Source organism: Humulus lupulus, chromosome 2 (assembly GCF_963169125.1).
Source record: "Humulus lupulus chromosome 2, drHumLupu1.1, whole genome shotgun sequence".
Lineage (NCBI taxonomy): Eukaryota > Viridiplantae > Streptophyta > Magnoliopsida > Rosales > Cannabaceae > Humulus > Humulus lupulus.
Window position 1 is genome coordinate 47,869,230 of NC_084794.1, and position 22,789 is coordinate 47,892,018.

The 22,789-nt window shown below is 37.0% G+C and overlaps 1 protein-coding gene and 1 long non-coding RNA gene across 2 annotated transcripts; both read left to right on the forward strand.

Annotated features, from left to right (window-relative positions):
• Nucleotides 1–4,174: 4,174 nt before the first annotated feature.
• LOC133816011 (TOM1-like protein 7) lies at nt 4,175–4,930 on the forward strand. Its single transcript, XM_062248737.1, has 3 exons — nt 4,175–4,394; nt 4,457–4,538; nt 4,662–4,930. The coding sequence occupies exons 1-3, from the start codon at nt 4,312–4,314 to the stop codon at nt 4,728–4,730; spliced, it is 234 nt and encodes a 77-aa protein (XP_062104721.1). The 5' UTR covers nt 4,175–4,311; the 3' UTR covers nt 4,731–4,930.
• Nucleotides 4,931–9,829: 4,899 nt separating this feature from the next.
• LOC133816012 (uncharacterized) lies at nt 9,830–10,561 on the forward strand. Its single transcript, XR_009884955.1, has 2 exons — nt 9,830–10,005; nt 10,331–10,561. It is a non-coding gene; the product is annotated as an uncharacterized LOC133816012 (long non-coding RNA).
• Nucleotides 10,562–22,789: the final 12,228 nt, after the last annotated feature.

Sequence of the window (22,789 nt, forward strand, 5' to 3'; positions counted from 1 at the left end):
AAGTATGGTGATGAATGTCTCAGTTTTTTCAATCAAAGAATTATGTAACAAAATATTTTATCAAATATAAATGATAAAAATTAACACAAATAAATTAAAATTATAAAAATAATCTCAAAATATATCAAAATAAGTACTGAAAAAAGTATAAAAGAAAAAATATGGTATATAAATAAAGATTTACAAATATATGAGAAAAAAACTCCCATAAAAATGTAAACGAAAAAAGTATCCCATAAAAAGCTTTAAAAAAAACTGCCATATTTTTCAAAATTTATAAAAAAAATCTCATATTTAGTGTAATTTCCTTTCAAAATTATTATTATTATTTTTTAAAAAGAAATCTTAAACTAATAATTTTTTAGTTAATGACTTATTTTATTTTTGAAACTTATAATATAAAAACAAATATACATATATCAAACTATAAAATGATAAATAATATATTTTTTTTATTTAAAGAAATTGATTTGTAAAACTTTTATATCATTATTTTAGTTTAAAATAACAAATGAAATATTATTTAAAATAAAATAATAGTATTTTTTTAATTTTAAAAATTATACTTGATTCTAGTATTCAATAGATATATTTTTTTAATTCTATTAAAAAATATTTCATGAGTAAAATTATTTTGATTAAATATATTATTATATTAATTTTATGAAAATATGAAAATTTCACAGATTCCTAAGTACAACCAAACACAGAATGTGATATTTTCAGGAATCATAGATAAGATTACAATGCACAATCAAACACAATGATATAAGTTTCCAGACTATCAGATTACTCTCTTCAACTTTTCCAGTAATATGAAATCTGTGAAGTCTTCGTACCAAACAACCCTTAGTCTAAAGTAAGCCACTGTCTTTATCCTCTTTTTATGCGATGAACCATTTTTGAATGGTTCAACATGCATGGTTCTTGAGAGATCAGGTAAGTCGAGGGTTGCTATCGTCGACACCATAATTATACTTTTCAAACTTGTTGATTTGTTCTAGCCAAGTGACAAGTCGACAGCGACTTGCTATTTTGTGTGGGGTTTCTCTGTTTCAAAGGCTTTTTGTGTGAAAGAAAAAAGGAGTCGTAATGCATCACATTTAACACCAAACTTTCACCACTGAAAATCATATTGTTAAAATTAATTTGTCTACAAATGAAAAACGTAAAACTATAGACCTCTATTATAAAGTCCCTATATTTATATATTGTCCTTTAGCAATTGTCCATAGAGTCGTTCTCAAATTGTCATCTATCGGCATTAGCCATGTGCATACCATATGAAATATTTTAAAAGAAATAACAAAATTAATTGGTGGCACAAATGAAATAAACAAGAAGAATCTTGAAAATTATTGTAAATATATATCCAATCAGACAAATTGTATTACAATCCCATTCTTTCCCTTGGTTAGTTTTATATAAAAATTATTATATTTTTTAATTATCATTTAAATGTTATATAAATAAGCAATGTCATGTATTATAAAAAAATGATACAAACATATATAAAAAATTAAGCCATAACATTATCTATAATTGTAAAAGAAATAAATAATATCATATTTTTTATTTAAAAAATTCCTTAAATTAAGAATGTGTTAGATACACACTTTTTACATATAAAAATATGATGCAATCTAGTTTCAAAGTAAATTATTTGATGTTGTTTATTGGTTTGAAATTTAGTGTTCATAATAATTTAAATTTTGGTAGATTTTATGTTTTTATTTATATATTATATATGATAATTTTAATTTTAAAATTAAATACTTTTTTTTCTAATTTTCTTTTTAGAAAAAGTATTCAATAAAATAAAATATTATTAAGAAACTCTGAATTGAAAGTTTGAATTTAAAAAGTTTATTTGATGAAATTTTAATTATTTAATGAAAAAAATTAAAGTAAACAAAATCTATATATAAATATATATTATTCAATTAATGGCTAGAGTAATTAAAATAAGTAATTTCTCATAAAAAAAATAATAAAAAAAAGAAATATGCATATTTATGTCTTATGTCACTATTACATATATGCTTGGATAAACAAAATATATTAAATGACAAAATAAATAATTAATAAAAGAAATAAAATAATAAATTTAAACACATAAATATGTTTTTGTTATAGTTTTTAAAACATAATTGATATATTATTTTCAATACTTTAATATGAAATTTTAAAATATGTGACCAGAAATTAATATAGCTCATTTATTATTTTTTAATTTATTTACCTTATTAGGATGACTTTAATATTTTTTAATTTATTTACCTTATTAAGATGACTTTATTATTTTTTAATTTATTTACCTTATTTAGAAAATTAACAGTGTTAGAAAATAATAAAAAGAAAGTATTAAATCTAATGGAAACTAACAATTTCCGTTAAACTTACATTTATAATATATACAGATATATAGAAGAATTTTCAATAGTTACGATACCGTTACATTTTTAGTGACCTTTTATAGAAGTTTTTAATAGATCATGAATATATAAATTTCCATTCTTAAATTTTTATTTTAGAATTAAAAATAAATTTCTAAATATAAAATTAAATTAGTTATTTATTTATAATCATTATGTGATTATAACATCAAAAATACACAATTAATTAATTGATGTTTCTATAAGTAAAATGTTTATATTACTTTATTTTTAACACTTTAGTTCTAATTTAAATATTAAACATTTTTTTTAAAAAAAATTACGTTCCTGTGTATGCTCTATAATTTTCTTTTTATTAAGAATTCAAAAATCTCTTATTGTTTGTAGCAAGTTTTGGATATATTATCTCACAAAGCAAACGCATTAGTCAACACTACACCAAATACCCATTTACATAACACAAGAATATAATACTAATAAAAAAGTACTATGTTCGGGCACTTTATGAAAAAAAGGCGGTAATAATTTTCACCATCCCGCCTCTTAGTAATTTTTTTCATTTTGAGACCTGAAAATTTCAGAGACCGTGAGACAAAATTCCTTTCCTTCAATTCCTTCTCCTTTTTCCTCATCATTCTCTCTCCGCTCTCTCGGATCTCTTTCTCCCACCAGACCTCTCTCCTTCACTCTTTCTCTCTCGCCTGTGTGTTTATGGATCCCGACCTTCCCCTACACGCGCTGGCTAGGGATCTTCAGAGGGCATCGAAGCTTCGACCCACGCGGGCCCAAGCCCTCACACGACAGCAGAGGTGAACGACAACACCGGAGGCCAGCTCTTCTTCTCCTCTTCCCTTTGTGCGGCCAAGCCTTCTTCCCAGTGTGAGACCAACTAGCTCCATCGAGACTTTAGTTAGGGCATTCTTCGTCGCCCAGCCACCTTCTCCAGCCTAGAGCCATGCAAGCCGAGCATTTCAGCATTTTGGTATTTTTCTCTTTTTTTTTTTTCTGTGATGAGTTTTCTTTTTCTACAAAATAACTTATATTTCAATAAGTTTGATTGAGTATTACTGATTTTGTTGAAAATGTTTGTATTTGATAGTGGTGTTCCATTATTAGTGATTCATTTGTGAGAATGGAAATGTTTATAAAATATACAATTTAACTATATAATTAATGTAGTTATGATGTTTGATTGAATGTTTGAATGAAAAAAAAAAGCTATAGACATATATTTATTTGATCTAGTTTTTGTAACCTGTTTCTGATTTTCTTTCTTGCTAGGTACTTGGGGCATTGAATTAGCTGCACAGTTGTAGCTTCTGTACTATTCGGGACTATTGTTTCTCATCATATTTCAGTTTCAAACCCATTAGCTGCAAAAAGAGATGCCTTACAAAGCACTGTTACAGAGCACTCCTATTTTGGGCTTTGGATGTATGTTATATATACATATCAACATATTGATAGATATAACAATAAAAATAAGCTACTAATATTACCAACTATTCTTGATGGTGATACTCTGAGCTTTTCAGGTGAAACCAAAAGAATGTCTCTTGAAGCCATGGTGAGTCCTTTGTATATTTATACTCATAAATATTCCATTAATCTTCTTATTAATATAAACTAATATGTGTTAATAATTCTGCACTTTGCCAGGTGAAGAGCACAGGAAAAGAATCATTACAATGGGGTAAATGTGAGAGCAGCTTCATTAGCTCAATGTTCTTAATTACTTGAAAACCATTTAAAACTCACTCTTTTTGTGTTCTTGCTTATACATATATATATGTATATGGCAGGACTGGCTGGTGGAGTGTATTCAGGTCTCACCTATGGACTGACCAAAGCTTGAGGAGCTCATGATTGGTTAAGACAGACCACTCTAAATTATTATTTTCAATTATAAAAGTGTATGATTATGATCGCCATATCATATGTGTATTCAACATCAAGAAGGCTTGATGAAACTATGGCTACAGAAATTGAGAGTTTGAGGTGACAATTTTAATGCAGTTCATGATCTAGATATTAGGTTTTGAATTTTTTTTTTCATAAAGCTTGTCAAGCATGGAGGCTATGCAGAATGTTCTGGAACTCCTAAGTGACATGCTACAGGCAGTAAATCCTGGTGATTCTGCGGTATGAGCAATGAATTTTTTTCATCTCTATGATCTATGATATGAGCTACTTGTCCCCTTTTTTTAATTTCTATGAGCTACTTATCCTTGAAACTTAATGTGGTTCTTTTGCCATTCTGTTCAGGCTGTAAAAGATGAAGTGATAGTTGAGCTTGTTAATAGGTGCCGCACCAACCAGAAAAAGCTGATGTAGATGCTCACTTCAACTGGGTTAGTTTCATCTATACATTAAGGATATTTAATTAAGAATAATTTGCTCATTGTATTTTATATTAGTGTTTTCCTGGTGTGCCCTTTTATGCTGTGCATCTTTACAAGGATTGATAGTCATGCCAGGTTGTACTGTTATGGTTCATCTCCATGGCTGCCAGATTATTGTTTAGTCGTATCCATACATAGATATATATACATAAGTTTAGACCTTATGTTATAAGCTACTGCATTCATACATATATATTTGGATATAATTGTAGATTTTCTATCTGTTATAAGTTACTGAATCCATAAATATGCAGGTTCTGCCTACTATACATCTCATTACCATGATTTCAAATTTGTGTACCACAAGCATATTGGTGTTATTAAAAGCATTTTTTCTTGTAGCATGCTGTATAAACTTTATTGCATGTTATTAAAAGCATTTTTTCTTGTTTTTATAAGTATTTTGTCTTTGTAACAAAAGCTATCTTTGAGTTGGTAACAAAATCTGTCTTTCAGTTGGTATCAACTGAAACATATAAGTGTAAAGATTTAATTACAATGGTAATTAAGTAAGTAACATTCTGAGTGCATAATCAATTGCTGATTTTATGTCTATTACTTTTCAGCTTTTTCATGTAGCTCTTTCTTCTTCTTCTTCTTCTTCTTTATTATTATTATTCATCTATATCTACCCTCAATTAACTAGATTGCTTAGTTTAAGTGGAATAATGATGAAGCTAATGTAACTTGTGGCTTACATTTATTCATCTTTTTAGTATTGCATATAAACAGAAACCATTATTATTAACATACGTCAACTTTTTGCATGCCTTGACATAAACCACCCTTTTTGCAAAAACTAATTGTTTTAATGCCCCATCATTCATCACCATGAATATTAATTATTTTGATCTACGTAATCACCAAGCTTGGGTTGCTATTCGTTTACGACTTGGAGACGGCTACTGGAGTTTACAGAAATAGAATCCGTCCAGATCCAATTTTCCTAACATCGGAGGCTTTGTCACTAGGGGGATTTTACGCAATTAACAGGTGGGGCCAAGTGTTATTGGCTACTGTTAATGAACAAACAATTGTGCCTTTCGTTAGTGGGCAGGCATGTATCACAAATTGGTTTATCCTTATGGTTAGTAGATTATGATAAATATTTGGAATTTAAATTTTATATCTTGACTTTTTGCAGTTGAACAATTTGGAGCTTGCTGTCAATCTGGCAAAAAGAGGAAATCTTCCCGGTGCTGAGAATCTGCTGTGTTTTTGTTTCTATTAAATCTTTAACTTGACTGATGATTACTGAGTGGGTTGTACAGAAAATATATCACAATAAATCCAATCCATTTATGAGAAATGAATCCATTCATGCACTATTTAAGTGAAAGATGCTAAACACAAACTAATCAAAATTATGCCACATCACTTAGGGACTAAATTATAAGTTGCAATCAATATGAAGGCACTAAACTATAAGTTGCATCCATTCCATATATTTCATAAGTTAATTAAAGTATGTGATGATTCTCAATGAATCACTGATAAGTGAATTGGCTATATGGCAGTTTAGTTAGTTATATAAATTAGTTCATATACTGTAAACTTTAGGATAGAAAAGTTCAAAAATTTCTTTACTCTGTCATTATTTTGTGCTTGACTAGTACTAGAGAAGGTGAGGCTTTTAACTATCCAGAAGCTGTAATAATAACTATTGTCCTTTCTCATTAAACAAACTGAAAAAGGTTGAATAAAACAAAAAAACATTTATACTCTAATGTCACAAAAATGTACAAGACTATTTCTGGATGATCAAACAAAATTAACTTAGATAATCTTTAAGTAAATGGCTAACTCATTAGAAGAGCAAACATTTCTATCTACTAGCTAGACATAAATCTTAGGTTTGAGACTGAAGCTTTGAAACTCCTTTAGCCAATTAAATTCTAACTTCTAAGTAAAGTTGCTAGCTTTGAAAAGCATGGTGGATTAAAACAAAAAAACCTTCACAAAAAACTATATATAACTATAAATATAATCTCATAGTCAAATACATAAAATACATAAAGTCAAAGTCATAAACAAACATGTGTCTAATTTTCTACACGTAATTTTTGAGTTAGGCAAGTCAACCCTGTAAACGACCCATTTATTATACAAGTTAGAAACTTCAACTTAAAACTAATTCAACCCCCTTATAATTAAAATCCAAACCAACAAACTTAATGCAAGTTTCAAGTCATATTATCATGTTTGACCTATTTTGCCACCTTCAATCTTGACCAAAAAGTGGTCAGAAATCAACTATATCTTAGATAAAGTGTTTTTCCTCTGCCTGTGATATTCTTCTATCTTCCCTACAATCTTTATTCTGTAACAAAGGAAAACACTTGATACCTATGGGAACCAAGATATAGAAACATTTTAAAGTTAGATACTTATAGTCTAAAGAAGAAGAAACTAAAGAAAGCATTAATATTCATTTACAGAGTCATTCGTTATAGCTATACTTGAAACATATCTTTGTGATATTACAGCTATACTTATACTAGAGAAAGTAGATTCATATTGTTTTATGCATAATTTTATGAAATATATGAATATTGCATCTGGTCTGGGATTTCTTTTTCTTCTGTTGTTATAGATTATGTCTGGTCTGGGATTTAGATGTGTATATATATTTAAGAAATATGAATATTGCACATGCTCTTGTATTTGGAGCCCATCAAGATGGGTTTGAGTTTCAGAGTAAGTGTCATATTCACAATACTAGAGTCTAGACCACCATTTTTAGTTTCCATTTAACACTCTTACCACTTATGTACATATCTAAGCTTTGCCTTTGGAGCCCATTTATTGCCATGTGGCAATAATTGTTACAATTGTGTTTGTTATAAGGTTTGTATGCTTTTTAAGCTGTATTCTATGCTCTCTAGATTATATACCCAAGAAAGTAGCTTTTTAAGTTGTATTCTATGCTCTCTAGATTAATATTAATATTGGTTTTGGCTATATAGAGTGATTGGTAGGGAAATAGAAGTTATTGACTCTAGCAATAAATCAGTATTCCTGACTTTAGATTTTTTTTTTAATATAATCTGATTCTGATTCTGAAACTTTGCTACCTTCTTGTGAGAGTATACATGGCTTAGAAACATCAGAAGACAGGAAACCAAAGTTAGCTGTATTTAAACCAAAGTTAATGGCAGAATGCTTCACACTATCAAGGCTGAGGTACAATATATTAGGGTTTTTATTGTTTTCTTTTGGCTCTCAAAATATATACTATGTTGGCTAATTTAAAGTTTATATATTTATACATGATTTGAGAAAATGTTTTGTGTGTGTTATGCAGGTTTGTAGGCGTGATGGTGGTGGTGGTGAGGGTTCGTGGTAGTGGCTCAAAGGGCAAAGGGTGGTGTCTTCTTCATATCAATGTCTGGGTTGTTGAGTGATGCTGAGATAAGATTTTATTTTCATTTAAAAATGGGTTTGTAAATTTGATTATTTTACTTTTGAGAATAACTTGTGTGTTTCATATTTGTTTCTGTCTTGAGTTTACTGATTATTTTTAAAGATTTATCTATGGTTGAGTATGTTAAATCTTGTATTTTGAATTTACTGCATATTTTTATACAAATTTATGTGTGTTTTTTCATAAACACATGTTTGCATAATAATCTATGGAGTTTTTTCTGATTCTCTTGATGTGATAATGTGTGCATAGAATCTGTTTGATTATATTCTTGAATGACTTGTATTTTCTTTAACACATTGCTTCACCCTTCCTAGTAGTACACATTTTTGCTCTATTAAGTCCAGACCTCATCTGATGCACTTGCTGTTTTTTTTTAATGTTACATTTGAAGTCTGTTAAAATAGTTAAGATAAAAGTGTGTTGGCTTGGTGTGATTATGTGTAAATTTCCCTGTCAATTTACTTCAGGAACTTTCATATCTTATAAAAATTATCTATACATATGCATACACACTTTAAAATCTTGCAAGCCTACTGGTACACATTATGCATAATTCAAAATCTCAGACATGTATAACTTCCTTGTTGTATAGTATGCAAGTAATGATCAAGAGGACAAGTATTCCTTTGTTATGTTTGTAAGTTTGTATCATGTATCATGTATTAGGGTCTTAGTTTTGAAGGTCAGTATAGGCTGGTTATTTATTTAGAATATTTGAAAATGTCTAATTTTAAAATCCCTAACCACTTTTTGTGATTTAAATATTCCTTTCAGGCTCTGTTTGGGGACTTGTCTTGAGGTATCATTGATTTTCAATTTTTGTTTTCACTTTTCACCCATGTTTGGATCTCATAAAACCTTGTACTTTTTCTTATTCACGTGTTATTTGATTGAACTGAAACTTGGTTGTGCATTTTGTTTTTATTGATGGGTTAGCTGACCTATGTTTAAAGCTTTGGCCATCAACATAACATGGTGGTATTACTTGTTCTGGTTCATCAACTTGGCTAATGGCATATCCACTAATTAAATATCTATGAGCTGAGTACTCAAGTCTCAGAGCATCTTATTAATTTAAGTATTACTAGTAAATAGTTGTTTAAATCTGATTTTAATTTGGCTGGTACCTTGTTACTTAATGAAATTCTTTGATGATATTTCTTATGAAGAATCTAAACATGTGCTCTAAATATCTTTGATAGACAATGCTCTGTTGAGGTTAGGTTTCTTCATTCATGTTTTGTCTAGTGCAACTTAAGCAGTTTATTCATTTTAGGCTTGTTGTTCAGAAACTTTAACCCAAGGATCCTGCACTAGCAATTAAAATCATTAAAGAGAAACCATTCGTTTGAGCAGTTTTTATTTACACTTTAATTGTAAACATGTTTAATTTATTAAGTATGTTTGACAGTGGTTATTGTAATCCTAGTGATGACTAAGTGATTATAATGCATTTATATACTAAATACAAGAGGTGCACAAGAAATCAAGGTAATCCTAGTGATGACTAAGCTTCGAATCTGCTGTCTTACTCTAATTTTTAGCTCATTATAAGTGATGTGTTCTCTTTTTCTATTTAACACTTCTATATATTTCAATAAAGTTCAGTTCATTCATTCTCTATCCTCTCTGATTTTCTCATTCACTTTCATTTCTGAATTTAACTGTTTGTTTTGTGGAAAATTCATATGCTTAGAATTTTCTTTCTTAATAGGCTGATATGACCATGTTAGAAGACGAACTACCAACAAAAAGATGACTTTCATCAGCCCTTGTCAAGGTATAATGAAGAAAGTCTTCTGTTGTGCTTTAGAATTATGTTGCTGAATGTTTCTTTCATTTTCATTAAGTTTTAGGTATTGATAGAGTACTCTGTATGGCAGTGGAATTTTCTCTTCGTTCATCTCTTAGCTTATTGTTTTAAGTTGCATGTTTTGTTGCTTCAGTCGTTGTTTTGCATGGTAGTACATCTTGCTATACCCTGCTGTTTCGTCAAGTTTTGGAGTTATTACAAATTTAATTTAAATTGTATATGCTTACAGGTGGAAACTAGCTTAAGTCTTATGTTCTTAATAATAAAAGGACTTTTTTTTTACAAGGTGAAGGTATATTGAGATGATTTCTTTGGAGCAATTCTTGACAACATTTGTAGTTGAGGCCTTTAGAATGGAAGAATGTATTTCACTAATTTTTGTATACATTTCTTGTTTTGTATTTAGTGATAAAGGAATCTGAATTGGGCATAAATTATGTTGTAATATGATTTCTTAAGCCTAGACTAGTACACTAAATATTGTAATTACATTTGACTAATTAATAAAAATCTATTTATGTTACCTTATTTGGCTTCAACTTTCATATTTGTTTTCCTAGTTCTGTGTAAGTAACAAAAGATTATGTTTCTCTAAGCTAATATAACACATGTGTTATACTAAAGTGTAGTATAACACAAAAAAAGTGTTATACTAAAGTGTAGTATAACATAAATTTATAAGTATTGAAATGTGTTATATAATCAACTATAAATAACATAATTAAACACTTATCTATTTATAAAATAACACAGAAATTGTGTTATCGTTGACAGTATAACAACACATCTGTATAACAATGATAAAGTGTTATGTAAAGTACCCTGACCTACGATAACATAGTCGGTCTTAACACATCAAACAGTGTTGTGGTATGTTTTGATAACACATTTTCGGTGTTATTAAAAGCATTTTTTCTTGTAGTGCAATATTAACTGTTAATGAAACTATATTCAATTATGGTATAGAATTTAATCCATTTGATCAATTTTTATATAATAACTTGTCATACCATCATCAACTATATATGTGTTAACGTCGTTTTTTGTCAACTTAAAATGTAGAGCAATTAAACAATCAGAACTATGACGCAGATGAATGATATGGCAGAACAATAAGAGTTTTACGTGGTTCAGCAGTTAAATCTGCCTAGTCCACGAGTCTATTTTATTTAGACTTTTAGTTTTCTGGAAATCCGTCAGAGATGAATTCTCCAGAGTTTTTCTCAATATATCAGAAGATTCATCCTTTACAAATGTTCATGACCTCTCTATTTATAGAGAGTTCTCAGAGTTTATTCCCACATATTTCGGGAAGATACTTCTGCTTATTAATTAAAATAAAGATATTAAATACTGTAACTCCTATATACAAGGAAACGTCCCCTGAAGACCAGGAAACAGGTAACAGAATTGTTAATATCCCTTTATTGTTGGGAAGTTACAACAATAAATATCTTTAAACATATGGAACGCGTTACATCAAATGACTCACCAAATCTTCGAGGTTAGCAACCAACATCATGTCAGTGAAGGTTTACAGATAAGTTACGAACTAGTCGCTTTATTCCAAGACTAGCTCGGAGTAGATAAATACCATCGAGACAGTTACATTTCGAGCTTGTGCTCTTTAAGCTCGGGCTACTTGACCCAAAGATACCCGACAACGAATGTATCCTGATTCTATGTTCTTTCGAGGTTGGAAAGGATCCCGAGGTTACCCGTCTTCAAGGTTGCCGCCTTGCTCTGAGGTTCTGACATCTGGACCACGAACATGTGTTTTATATATCTCGAGCTCACACTTGACGAGTCCAGCTTTCGAGGTTACAATCTTAGGTCTCGAAATCTAGGTGTAACATTTTGCCCCCTCAAAAGTATTAGTTCGAGTCCTACGAGAAGGAAACTTTTGAAATACTTCATTCGGGAACCGTTCCATCAACATACTCGAGTGTGGACACACATCAGTTGGGTATTGCTCACTCAAAGTACTTGAGTACCTTGGAAATCTACCCACGTCTATCCGCCTACCATTCTTTTGGGTACTATCACCTCACGAGTTCCTATCCATTTGATCTGATACGAAATCTGGCCAATGGCCCAGATTAATCCAACCCTTTGTAGTCCCACGGGCTTATAAATAGGCCTCAGGACGTCTTCTTCCTCTTTTATTTTCACGTTCATCAGAGAGAAAAAGGAAAGAAAAAACTAGAAACCTTCTTGCCCACATCTTGCATGTTCTCCAAGCTGAGAAGACAAATCCACGTTGGACTTTTTGAGTCTGTGAAATCGCACTTACAACCACTTATACAATCGTCCATTTCTCTGTTTCCTTCAATCACATTGTGTAAGTATTCTGTTCATGGCTTCTTTGCATTATTTTTTCCATGTATGTTTATGTTTTTGTTGCACTGTGGGCACTAGAATTCTTTTTGGTCCACATATTAGTTTAATGCAGTAGGATGCTTCGATCGATAGATATTAGACTCAAACCCAATTACTGTGTAAAAAGGCTCAAATATGGTTCCTTTTTTGAGTTTTCAAATTTCAGAGAACATATCTTGCACACCAAGATATCGAGTACAAAATCAGGGTTTTCTTTTTTTAAAGAATGCACGATTCCCAAAAATATCACCTTTTTGATAACCGCCACCTTTTTTCCCTGATTTTTTGGGATTTCCCGTAACATGTCCACCTTCTTCCCTTTCGGTGGAATACACGCTCTGAGATTTGCCTCATCATTTAGATCAAGCTTGCCTTGTAGCCTTGTTCATTCGAGCTTAGGTATTATTTATCTCATTATTTCTTGCTCGCTTGGCCCTCACCCTTTTGCTTTCTTGTTAGATGCCGCATAATTCAGGAAAGTGGTGGGGGTCAAAGCTCGCTATTCCTTACTCACCAGTAGCTTCGAGCCCGGAATATCCTTTTACTTGGAACCAGCGCTTAATTCGGGAGCACAATCTGAGGCGTGAGCAAGAGGACACTCGAGACCACTTCCAACATCAGATAGATGAGGTCGAAGAAAGGAAAAGGAAAAGACTAAGGGTCGTCCTTTATCCAGATCCGGACACCGAGCCTAGACCGATTCCTCTCGACCCTACGCTCAAAGTAACAATTGCCTTCAAGCCGGGTGATCTTCAATTCTTGCTGATGGGGGAACCTTCTATCTTGCAGCCGAGGAGAGAATTCTTCGAGGCAGAGCATTATTGGAGCTCGGGTACATCGCTAGGTCAGACAACTGATATTCTGGCCTTTCACGGCATAGGACTATCGGGCTCGCTGAGGTGTCGAGCTTTGACCTCCCATGAGCGGAGGTTCCGCGCTTCAGGAGATGGAAATCTAGACACCAAGCTGAGATACGCAGCTTGGAGCCAGGAACATATGAAGGCAGGGGCAATACTGCCCTTGAAGTATTTTTTCAAAGACTTCACGGACTTCGTTGGGCTGGCTCCCTTCCAGCTCAACACCAATTCTTACAGGGTTCTGTTTGCCCTGAGGTCGCTTTACCACGAGCTGAAGTGGAAAGGACCTTCACCTGAAGAGATCTTATATCTCTTTGCTTGAACAACATTCCCTCCCGAGCTCAAGGAGGAGATGGATTCTACTTTCTCTCGAGCTATCAGAAGGAGAAGAAGATGTTTGAAGTTCTTCCTATCCATCCTCCTGATTTCAAGAAGGCATTCTTCTAGACAAATGGCCTAGCCCCGTCTAGATTCTACTCATTCAGACGAATTCGTAAGTATCTCAACTTCCCTCTTTTTTGTAATCGAACTTTGTTTAGGCTTGTGCTTAGCTGAAATGTGTTTGATCTTTCAGCCAATTACCATCGCCCTACTCCCCCCAAGGAGATGAGAGAGCACAGAGAGACTCCGCTCCAACTCCCTTATGGCAGGAGGTCTCTCTCCTATCTCCTACATGAAGGCAAGCTTTGAGCATGTGGTCTCTTGGGGGATGATCAGTCTACATCCGACTGGTCCACTAAGAAGTACAACCAGTGGGAGCTCGTACCTCAGCTGACTGGCAACCTTCCCCCAAGGAGAGATGCGAGGCCTCCATCTCCAGCTCAATGTCATAGGAGTCCGCACTCGGGGAATGAAGCCAACGATGAGGCCTCGAGCTCGAGCTCGGATGAACAAGGTACAGTCATCCTTAGCTCGGATTTGTGGTCTCCCTCACTACTAAAACATAAACCCTATAGATTAATATTGTGTGAGGATGATAGGAACTAGTTCTATATATGGTCTTGGGTAGATGAGAGGGTACATAGGTTCGATAGCTGGCTCGGGAAATATGACACCATGTATAGCCTGAACGAGGTATGGGACGAAATAGCCATCCAATATGGGACTAACGACTATAGGGACCTTTCGAGGTTGACATCCACCTATAAGGAAGGTACTCCCCCCGCCTCTTCTGAAGATGGGGGAATTTCGTGGTCACCAAGCACAAGCTTGGGGGAGAGTTCCAGTTAGGTTTATCTTCACTTGTCTTTTTATCCCTTGTCTGTCTGCATCATGTTAATTTATTTTATTTTCGTTTAGGATAACTCATAGTGTGGTGTAAATGTGCAGGTGAGATGGACTCCGACCTTGACAACATTCTGATCAGTGGCAGAGCCAAGAGGAGTAAGAGCCCGAGGGGGTCGCGAAAAATTGACCGACCTGCTAAGGTCCTTAAGAGGATCGAGAAAACGCCACCTCCCCCAGCTCAGGTTGTTCCAAGGACAACTTTGAGTCCACCTGCTCAGGCCAAGACTCCTTCCTAGACCTTGCCTCGTGTTCCTCCTGCACCCCAGGTCAATCCCACAGTTGGTCCACTTTCCAAGAAACCCTCGTCCTCAAAGACACCGTTTCTTTCGATTTCTACTCATGTTGATGAGTATGTGATCGACAACGCAGCTAGACCCCACTGGGCTACGCTAGGCTCGGACGTTCTGTCTCGGGTGGGTCAGAGTTTTGGAAGCTTTGACGCTCCTCACTGGCAATTTTTGAACAATGTCCAAGACTGCAACACTCTTTATGAGAAGAGCATCGAGCTCCATGCTGCGGTAATCTTTCTTCTCTAGCCGTTAGCTGTATTTTCACTTGGTCCATATGCTAATTTGATTTCTATGTATGCCAGACTCTTGCTGTCTCTGCTCAGCTTAATTATAAGTTGAACAACGAGGTCCATTCGAGCATGTCTCTTGCTCAGGAGGCGAAGGATCTTAAGCTCAAACTGAGTGACGAGCTCAAGGCAACAAAAGCAAAGATGGAGGCAGGAGCCGAGGAGCTAAAGGCCAAGACATCCGAGTTTGAAAAACTGAATGCCCAGCTCGCAGAGCTTGAGAAGGAGAATGCTTGGGTCAAGGAGATCAATGCCAAGCTTGAAGAAAAGAAGGTCGTCACTTTCGAGATCATGGAGGGTGAAAAGGTTCGTCTTCTTGAAAAGTTTAAGGAGAAAAAGGATCGGGCAGTCGACTTGGCCATGTACAGAATCTAGGCCAACAATGTCGACCTCGACACCAGCTTCTTAGGTCCTCTTGAAGTGAAGCTCGTGGCTAAATCTAAATGGAAAACTTGGTTTGATGAGGAGGAGACTGCTCGGGATGAGGCAGAGGAAGCCGGGATGATGCCGATGCTGAGAAGGCCAAGGAGAATGCTCCTTCTTCTTAAATCTTACCTCGGGGCTGCGTCCCTTTGTATTTCTTGTAATGATCTTTTATGCCCACGGGGCCAAGACAATTCTACAGCTCGTAAAAGAGCTGCCTTTTCTTATGATATTTGAGATACCATTTTTTGACTTCATTTTAATATATATGCTTTACATTTCTTGGGTTGAAATATTTTGTGCAATTTATATTAAAGTGTCATATATGCCTGTTTATTCATACAAACATAGTTTGGATTTAAGCTCGAGGTTCAATGCATTCATGCACAGTTTTCTCGAATTATCCGCTTCCGATCTCGTTATTTGTCAAGGTCAGATATTACTTTTACCATGCACCTGAAAGTACTTATATGGTGTGTAATGCAAATGGTTTAGTTATATCTTACTTTTTTAGTAACTTTTTCTCTTCCTCGGGTAGTTCCCCGAGGTTATGAGGTTGAAACTATTGTTTTAAAAGATACTCCTGCCTCGATCTCGACTTAACGGGAAGTGGGTTATGCTCAAACTTACTGTCGATTAGTTTTAGCTGGTTTGTTCCAAACCTATTAAGGTCGTGTTTGGTTTGTAATACATTCACTTATATTTCCATCTCTTGATAATTTGATTATGTTCAAACTTTCTTATCTTGCGCATTTGGTTACGTCCAAACACTTGTATGTGTTTTGATAGTTTGGTTATATCCAAACTATCTTAGCCCGCGCATTTGGTTATATCCAAACACTTGTATATTTTTCGTATATGCTTTTATTTTTTCAAGATGATGGTATATATACCACTAGTGCCCCCTTAATATCCTATGAATGTGACCAAAGGTTATTCAATTAAGAGAGGTTGCAAAAAATACAGCATATTAAAACAAACTCAAACTTTATTTGAAAAATCCAAAAATAGAAAAACAGTATGGATAAACAAGCATGGTTATAGGCGACGTCATTCCAACACTATTGATAGTAAGTTCGTAGGTGTTCGCCATTCCATGCTCGTGGTACCAGACTTCCATCCAATATTGCCAACTTGTACACGCCAGGTCGAATGACTGATTCTATCTTATAAGGTCCTTCCCAATTTGGCCTGAGCACGCTAGCTGCTGGATCCCGTGTTGCTAAGAATACACGCCTCAACACCAAATCTCCTACGCTGAATTTTATATCTCAAACTCTTTTGTTGAAGTACCGGGTAGCTCGCTATTGGTATGCAACATTTTTTAATTGAGCTTCGTTTCTTCTTTCTTAGATCAGGTCCAGAGTTTCTTTGAGCTGAGAGTGGTTCGAGGTTTGGTCATAAGCGAGGGTTCGAATTGTGGGAATTTCGACCTCGATTGGAAACATAGCCTCGCAACCATACGCCAGAGAAAATGGGGTATGTTCAGTTGATGTACGGGCAGTGGTTCTATATGCCCTTAGAACTTGGGGCAATTCTTCGGGCCATCTTCCTTTAGCTTCTTCCAACTTTTTCTTTAGCGAACTCTTTAGGGTCTAATTTACAGCTTCGACCTGGCCATTCGCCTGGGGATGGGCCGTCGATGAAAAAGCTCTTTATTATCCCATTTTTTTTTCGCAAAAGTTGGTAAACAGATTGCTGTCAAATTGAGTACCGTTATCAGACACAATCTTCCTTGGCATCCCATATCGGCATATGATGTTTTTCACTACGAAGTCAAGGACTTTCTTCAACGTTATTGTTGCCAAAGGTTCGAATTTAGTCCACCTCGTGAAGTAATCTACGATGACTATTGCATATTTTACTCTGCCCTTGGCAGTCGGTAGTGAGCCTATGAGGTCGATTCCCCAGACCGCAAATGGCCATGGGGAGGTCATCATAGTTAGCTCGGAGAGTGGAGCTCGAGGAATTGTGCCGAACCGCTGGCACTTATCACACTTCTTGACGTAGTCGAACGAATCTATTTTGATGGTAGGCCAGAAGTATCCCTGGCGTATAATCTTCTTGGATAGGCTATGCCCCCCAGTATGGTCTCCACAGAACCCTTCATGAATTTCCTCTAGGATTTTCTTAGCCTCGGGTGGGGTCACACATCGGAGTAGCGGCATGGAATATCCTCTTCTATATAGCTTTCCATATATAATGGTATACCTGGGGACCTGATACATCAGTTTTCAAGCCTTGGTCCGTTCTTCCGAGAGAACGCCGGTCTCAAGGTATTCAACTATCGGAGTCATCCAGGTTGGCTCGGAATTGATCATGCACACATCCTCCTGATCAGGCTCATTAATACTGGGCATCACGAGATGCTCGACTGGCACGGCATTCAGTTCGTCAGTATCGGTAGAGGTAGCAAGCCTAGCTAAGGCATCTGCATTCGACTTCTGTTCTCGGGGGACCTGTTCTAGCGCATAGAACTTGAAATGCTCCAGTTCTGATTTTTCCTTTTCTAAATATGCTGCCATTCTTGTACCACGAGCTTGGTACTCTCCTAAAATTTGATTAACCACCAGTTGGGAGTCACTGTAGCAATGTATCGCTTTGGATTTGAGCTCCTTGGCTATACGAAATCCTGTCAGTAGAGCCTCGTATTCGTCTTCGTTATTCGACGCGTCGAAGTCAAATCTCAAGGCATAGTGAAATCGGCTTCCTGCTGGGGTGATCAAAATTACTCCTACTCCCGATCCATTTTCATTAGAAGACCCGTCACCATATAGTTTCCACAGCTCACGAGTCGGGGTTATAACTTCGTCATTGGCCACTCCAGTGCACTCCACTATGAAGTCTGCCAAGGCCTGTCCTCTTATGGTCATCCTTGGATGATAAGTGATCTCGAATTGTCTGAGTTCAATGACCCATTTGAGCAGTCGACATGAGGCTTCTGGCTTGGACAGGACTTGTCTTAGTGGTTAATCGGTAAGTACATGGATGAGTGAATTAGACTGAGAGCTAACTTCTCCATCAAGGGATATATCGATTCTGCCCCCAGTAACCTTTTACTGACATAATACATGGGCCTTTTCACCTTTTCTTCTTCCCGCACGAGTACCGCGCTTATGGCGTGCTCGGTTGTAGCAAGGTATAAGTATAGAACTTCTCCCATAATGGGTTTTGACAATATGGGGGGTTCTGCGAGGTGTGTCTTGAGCTCTTGAAAAGCCAACCTACATTCCTTCGTCCATTCGAATTTCTTGCCTCCCCTCAAAAGGTTGAAAAATGGAAGACAACGGTGTGTAGATTTTGAGATAAACCTACTAAGCGCCGCCATCCTGCCAGTCAAACTTTGGACATCCTTATGCTTCTGAGGTGAAGGCATATCAATCAAAGCTTGGATTTTTTCTAGATTAGCTTTGATTCCCCGAGCATTTACAATGAATCCTAGGAATTTTCTTGAAGATACTCTGAAAGAGCACTTCTGAGGGTTAAGTTTCATGTTATATTTCCGTAACAGGGCAAAGCATTCTTCGAGGTCATCCACATGGTTATTGTTAAGTTGAGATTTAACTAACATATCGTCAACATAAACTTCCATGTTATTACCTTTTTTTTTGGAGAACATCATGTTCACGGGTCGCTGGTTAGTGGCTCCAGCATTTTTGAACCCGAATGGCATGACGTTATAACAATGCAACCCTTTGTCTGTTATAAAAATCGTATGCTCTTTCTTAGGGGCATGCATGGAAATCTGGTTATATCCAAAATAGGCATCCATGAATGACATGAGTCCATGCCCTGCCGTGGCATCCACGAGCTGGTCAATCCGAGGTAAAGGGAAGCAGTCCTTAGGACAGGCCTTGTTGAGGTCCGAGTAGTCAATACAGGTCCACCATGTCCTGCTAGGCTTTGGGACTAGTACCGGGTTGGCTACCCAATCGTGGTAAAAAGCATCCCTGATGAATCAGTTTGCTTTTAATCTATCGACTTCCTCTTTAAGGGCCTTCTTCCTATTGTCATCCAGTAGTCTTCACTTTTGCTGCTTCAGCGGGAAGCTTTTGTCGATATTCAACCCGTGACTTACCACATTTGGGCTTATCCGTATCATGTCCGAATGTGACCATGCGAAGACATCCTGGTTCTTCTTCAAAAAACAAATTAATTTTTATTTGGTTTCTTCAGGGAGGTTTTTCCCGACCTTTACTGTTTTCGGGGGGTCTGCTTCTTCGAGCCTGATTTCTTCGAGCTCTTCCAATGGTTCGAGATCAGATCTTTCCTCTATTCTTGGATCGATTTCTTCGTCTATCTCAAAGACTATCCCGTCTTTATTCTGAATAACAACGAGCGCTTGTGCGCTCGTCTGCTTCTTTCCTCTTATGGAAATGCTATAGCATTCCCTTCCGGCTAATTGGTCTCCGTTCAATGTCCCGATGCCACTAGAAGTCAGGAACTTGATGGCCAAGTGCCTTACAAACGAGACTGCCCCCAGCCCTACTAGGACGGGTCTCCTGAACAGCCCATTGTAGGCCGATGGTAGGTCCACTACTACAAATTCCATCATCTTGGTTGTTGAGATTGGGTAGTCTCCCAAGGTCACAGGGAGTTCAATGGACCCCATACAGGCAATCCCTTCTCCCGAAAAACCATATAGCGTCGTTGCACAAGCTCTTAGGTCACGAAGCATGAGTCCCATCTTTTCTAAGGTGGCCTTATAGAGAATGTTCATTGAGCTCCCATTATCAATAAGAACTCAGTGAACCCTCTTGTTCGCAAGCTGAAGAGTGATGACCAGTGGGTCGTTGTAAGGAAACTGAACATGGGATGCATCATCCTCAGTAAAGGTTATAGGATGAGATTCAGCCTTTTGGTACTTTGGAGCTCTGGGTTCGGGTTCATAAGGGGACTTGTCCCCAGTTTTTAGCTCGTTCACATATCACTTTTGGGTGTTCTTGCCCGATCCTGCGAGGTGAGTCCCACCCGAGATGGTTACCACATCTTCTCCATCAATTGGAGGGGGTTTGTCTTCTTCCCTAGCCCAGAAATTGTTGTTTTGGGCAGGCGGCAGTGCAGCTGTCCTCTGGCTGGTAGAAGCCTGATTGTTGTTCTGGTTCCCGACATACTACCTGAAGTATCCTCTTGAGATCAGTCCTTCAATCTCGTCCTTCAATTACCTGCACTAATCAGTAGTGTCCTAGTATCTCTGTGAAATCAACAATATTTACTGGAGTCTCTCTTGGACTTTTTGTTTCTCATGGGGTCTGGACGCCTGAAACGGACCTGGTTTTCATTAGTCAGGTAAATATTCTCCCGAGACTCATTGAGCTCGGTGTACACCTTGTACACAGAGAAATGCCTTTCCCTTTTCTTCTTCTTTCCCCTTCCGCCTTGGGGTTGCTTCCTTCATTCTTCTTACTTTTGGAAGGGTTTTCTACAGAGGGTTTCGAGGCTGATGGGTCTGCCGAGGTCGAGGCAGAGTTTACGTTTGTCGTTGTAGTTATGGGCTGAGAGGTCATATTCAGTGTTGACCTCACCTCTACTACATTGACAAACCTCTGAGCACATCTATTAAACTTGGTTATTGACCTCACAGGCTTCCTCTGCATATCTTCCCAAAGGGGAATTCCTGGCATTACCCAAGCTTGGATGGCCATTAAATGACCACTGTCGTCTACATCCCGAGCTCGAGCGACCTCCAGATTGAATCCTATAAGGTAGCTTTTCAGCATTTCATTTGGTTGTTACCGGACATTGGTTAGGGTCGATGCCTCGGGCCTTATCCCGATCATGGCTCTAAATTGCTTCATGAAATCTTTTGACAACTGCTCCCAAGAAGTGATTGAATGCCTCTTATATTTTTCAAACCAGTTTTTCGCTGGTCCTGTAAGCGATGCTGGAAACAGCATGCATCTGAGCTCGTAACCCACATTACTTGCTCTCATTATAGTGTTAAATGTACTTAAATGACTGTACGGGTCGGATTTCCGTTCAAAAGGTGGGATATGAGGAATCCAAAACCCTTGAGGAAACACAGTGTTGGAAATGTGGGGAGCGAATGGTTCAAGCACCTCATCAGAATCTTCGTCCCGATTCCAACCTTGCTCATTCTGTAAGAGCCTAAATGCTCTTTCCAATTGATCAATTCTTTCCTGAACTGGATCCACAGGGGGTCTCACCTGAAATTGGTTATCGTTGATCACAATTCCAAGCTCGCGCCTTCGCATGGGATCCTTGCGTCCATTTAGGCGATCTCTCAGGTCTGGGTTTGAGGGATTACCACTCCCCCAATTTTGATTCAGGTGATCCTGCAGGTCAGGGTGGTTCCTCTGGTTCTCAATATTTCTGCGTCCTTGATCATACATACTAACTGATCTGGTGTCACCTGAGTCGTCGCTGGCCAGGCTCATTGCATGATTGTTTCGAGATGGATTCCTTTTAGGCTGCCTCATCTCTACAGTGCGAGACCGAGACATTTGGCTTCTCGTAGGATGGGCACGTCTCCATTCTCTAGTAGTTTCTCCATTCCCCTGCTTCCGTCTAGCTCGCCTTTACCTATCACCCTGAGTCGGTTGTGTGTTTCTTCGAGGCGGGGAGGGATATCTTATTGGCGATGGAGGGAACCATATGGGTGATGGTGGCTGCCACCCATTTCGGGGTTTGGATGGTCCCGAGTTTGCCTGTGCCGGTTCGGTAACATTCTGTGTGTTACCAGGATTCTGAGTTCGAGCCTCTGTAGGAGCTCGGTTATTCCCATTTTTAGCTGGTAACTCAGCAGTTGAGTTAACCAGAGCTCTAGCCCAAGTGTTTCTTCGGGGCCTCGAGGGAGCAGGCTATTCCTGCCGGCGGCGGAGGTTGCTCCGTTCTTCTTGTGGTAGTGTTTTTGCGAGGTCGCCCACGAGGCCTGCAGGGAGGAACATGAACTTCCCGTGGAGGTGGGGCTTGGACCTCAGGCGGAGGTTGGGGCTAAGCCGCCTGCACCTCTGCAGCTAATCTAGCTAGCTCCTCGTTACGTTTCTTGGCCTCAGCCAACTGCTTTCTTAACTGTCAATTTTCGAGTTCCACTATGTGGACATACCGCTCGGGATTATAGTACATGTCCTCGTTATCCTTGGGAGTCGGAGGTGCTGGAGGTCCTCGAGCATCGGAGGACTCACTTCTCTCTTCTCGTTCTAGATTCGCCATTGGCTGTTTCCCAGGGCGGCGTGGATAGTTTTCTTCAAGAATATTCGGATCATTT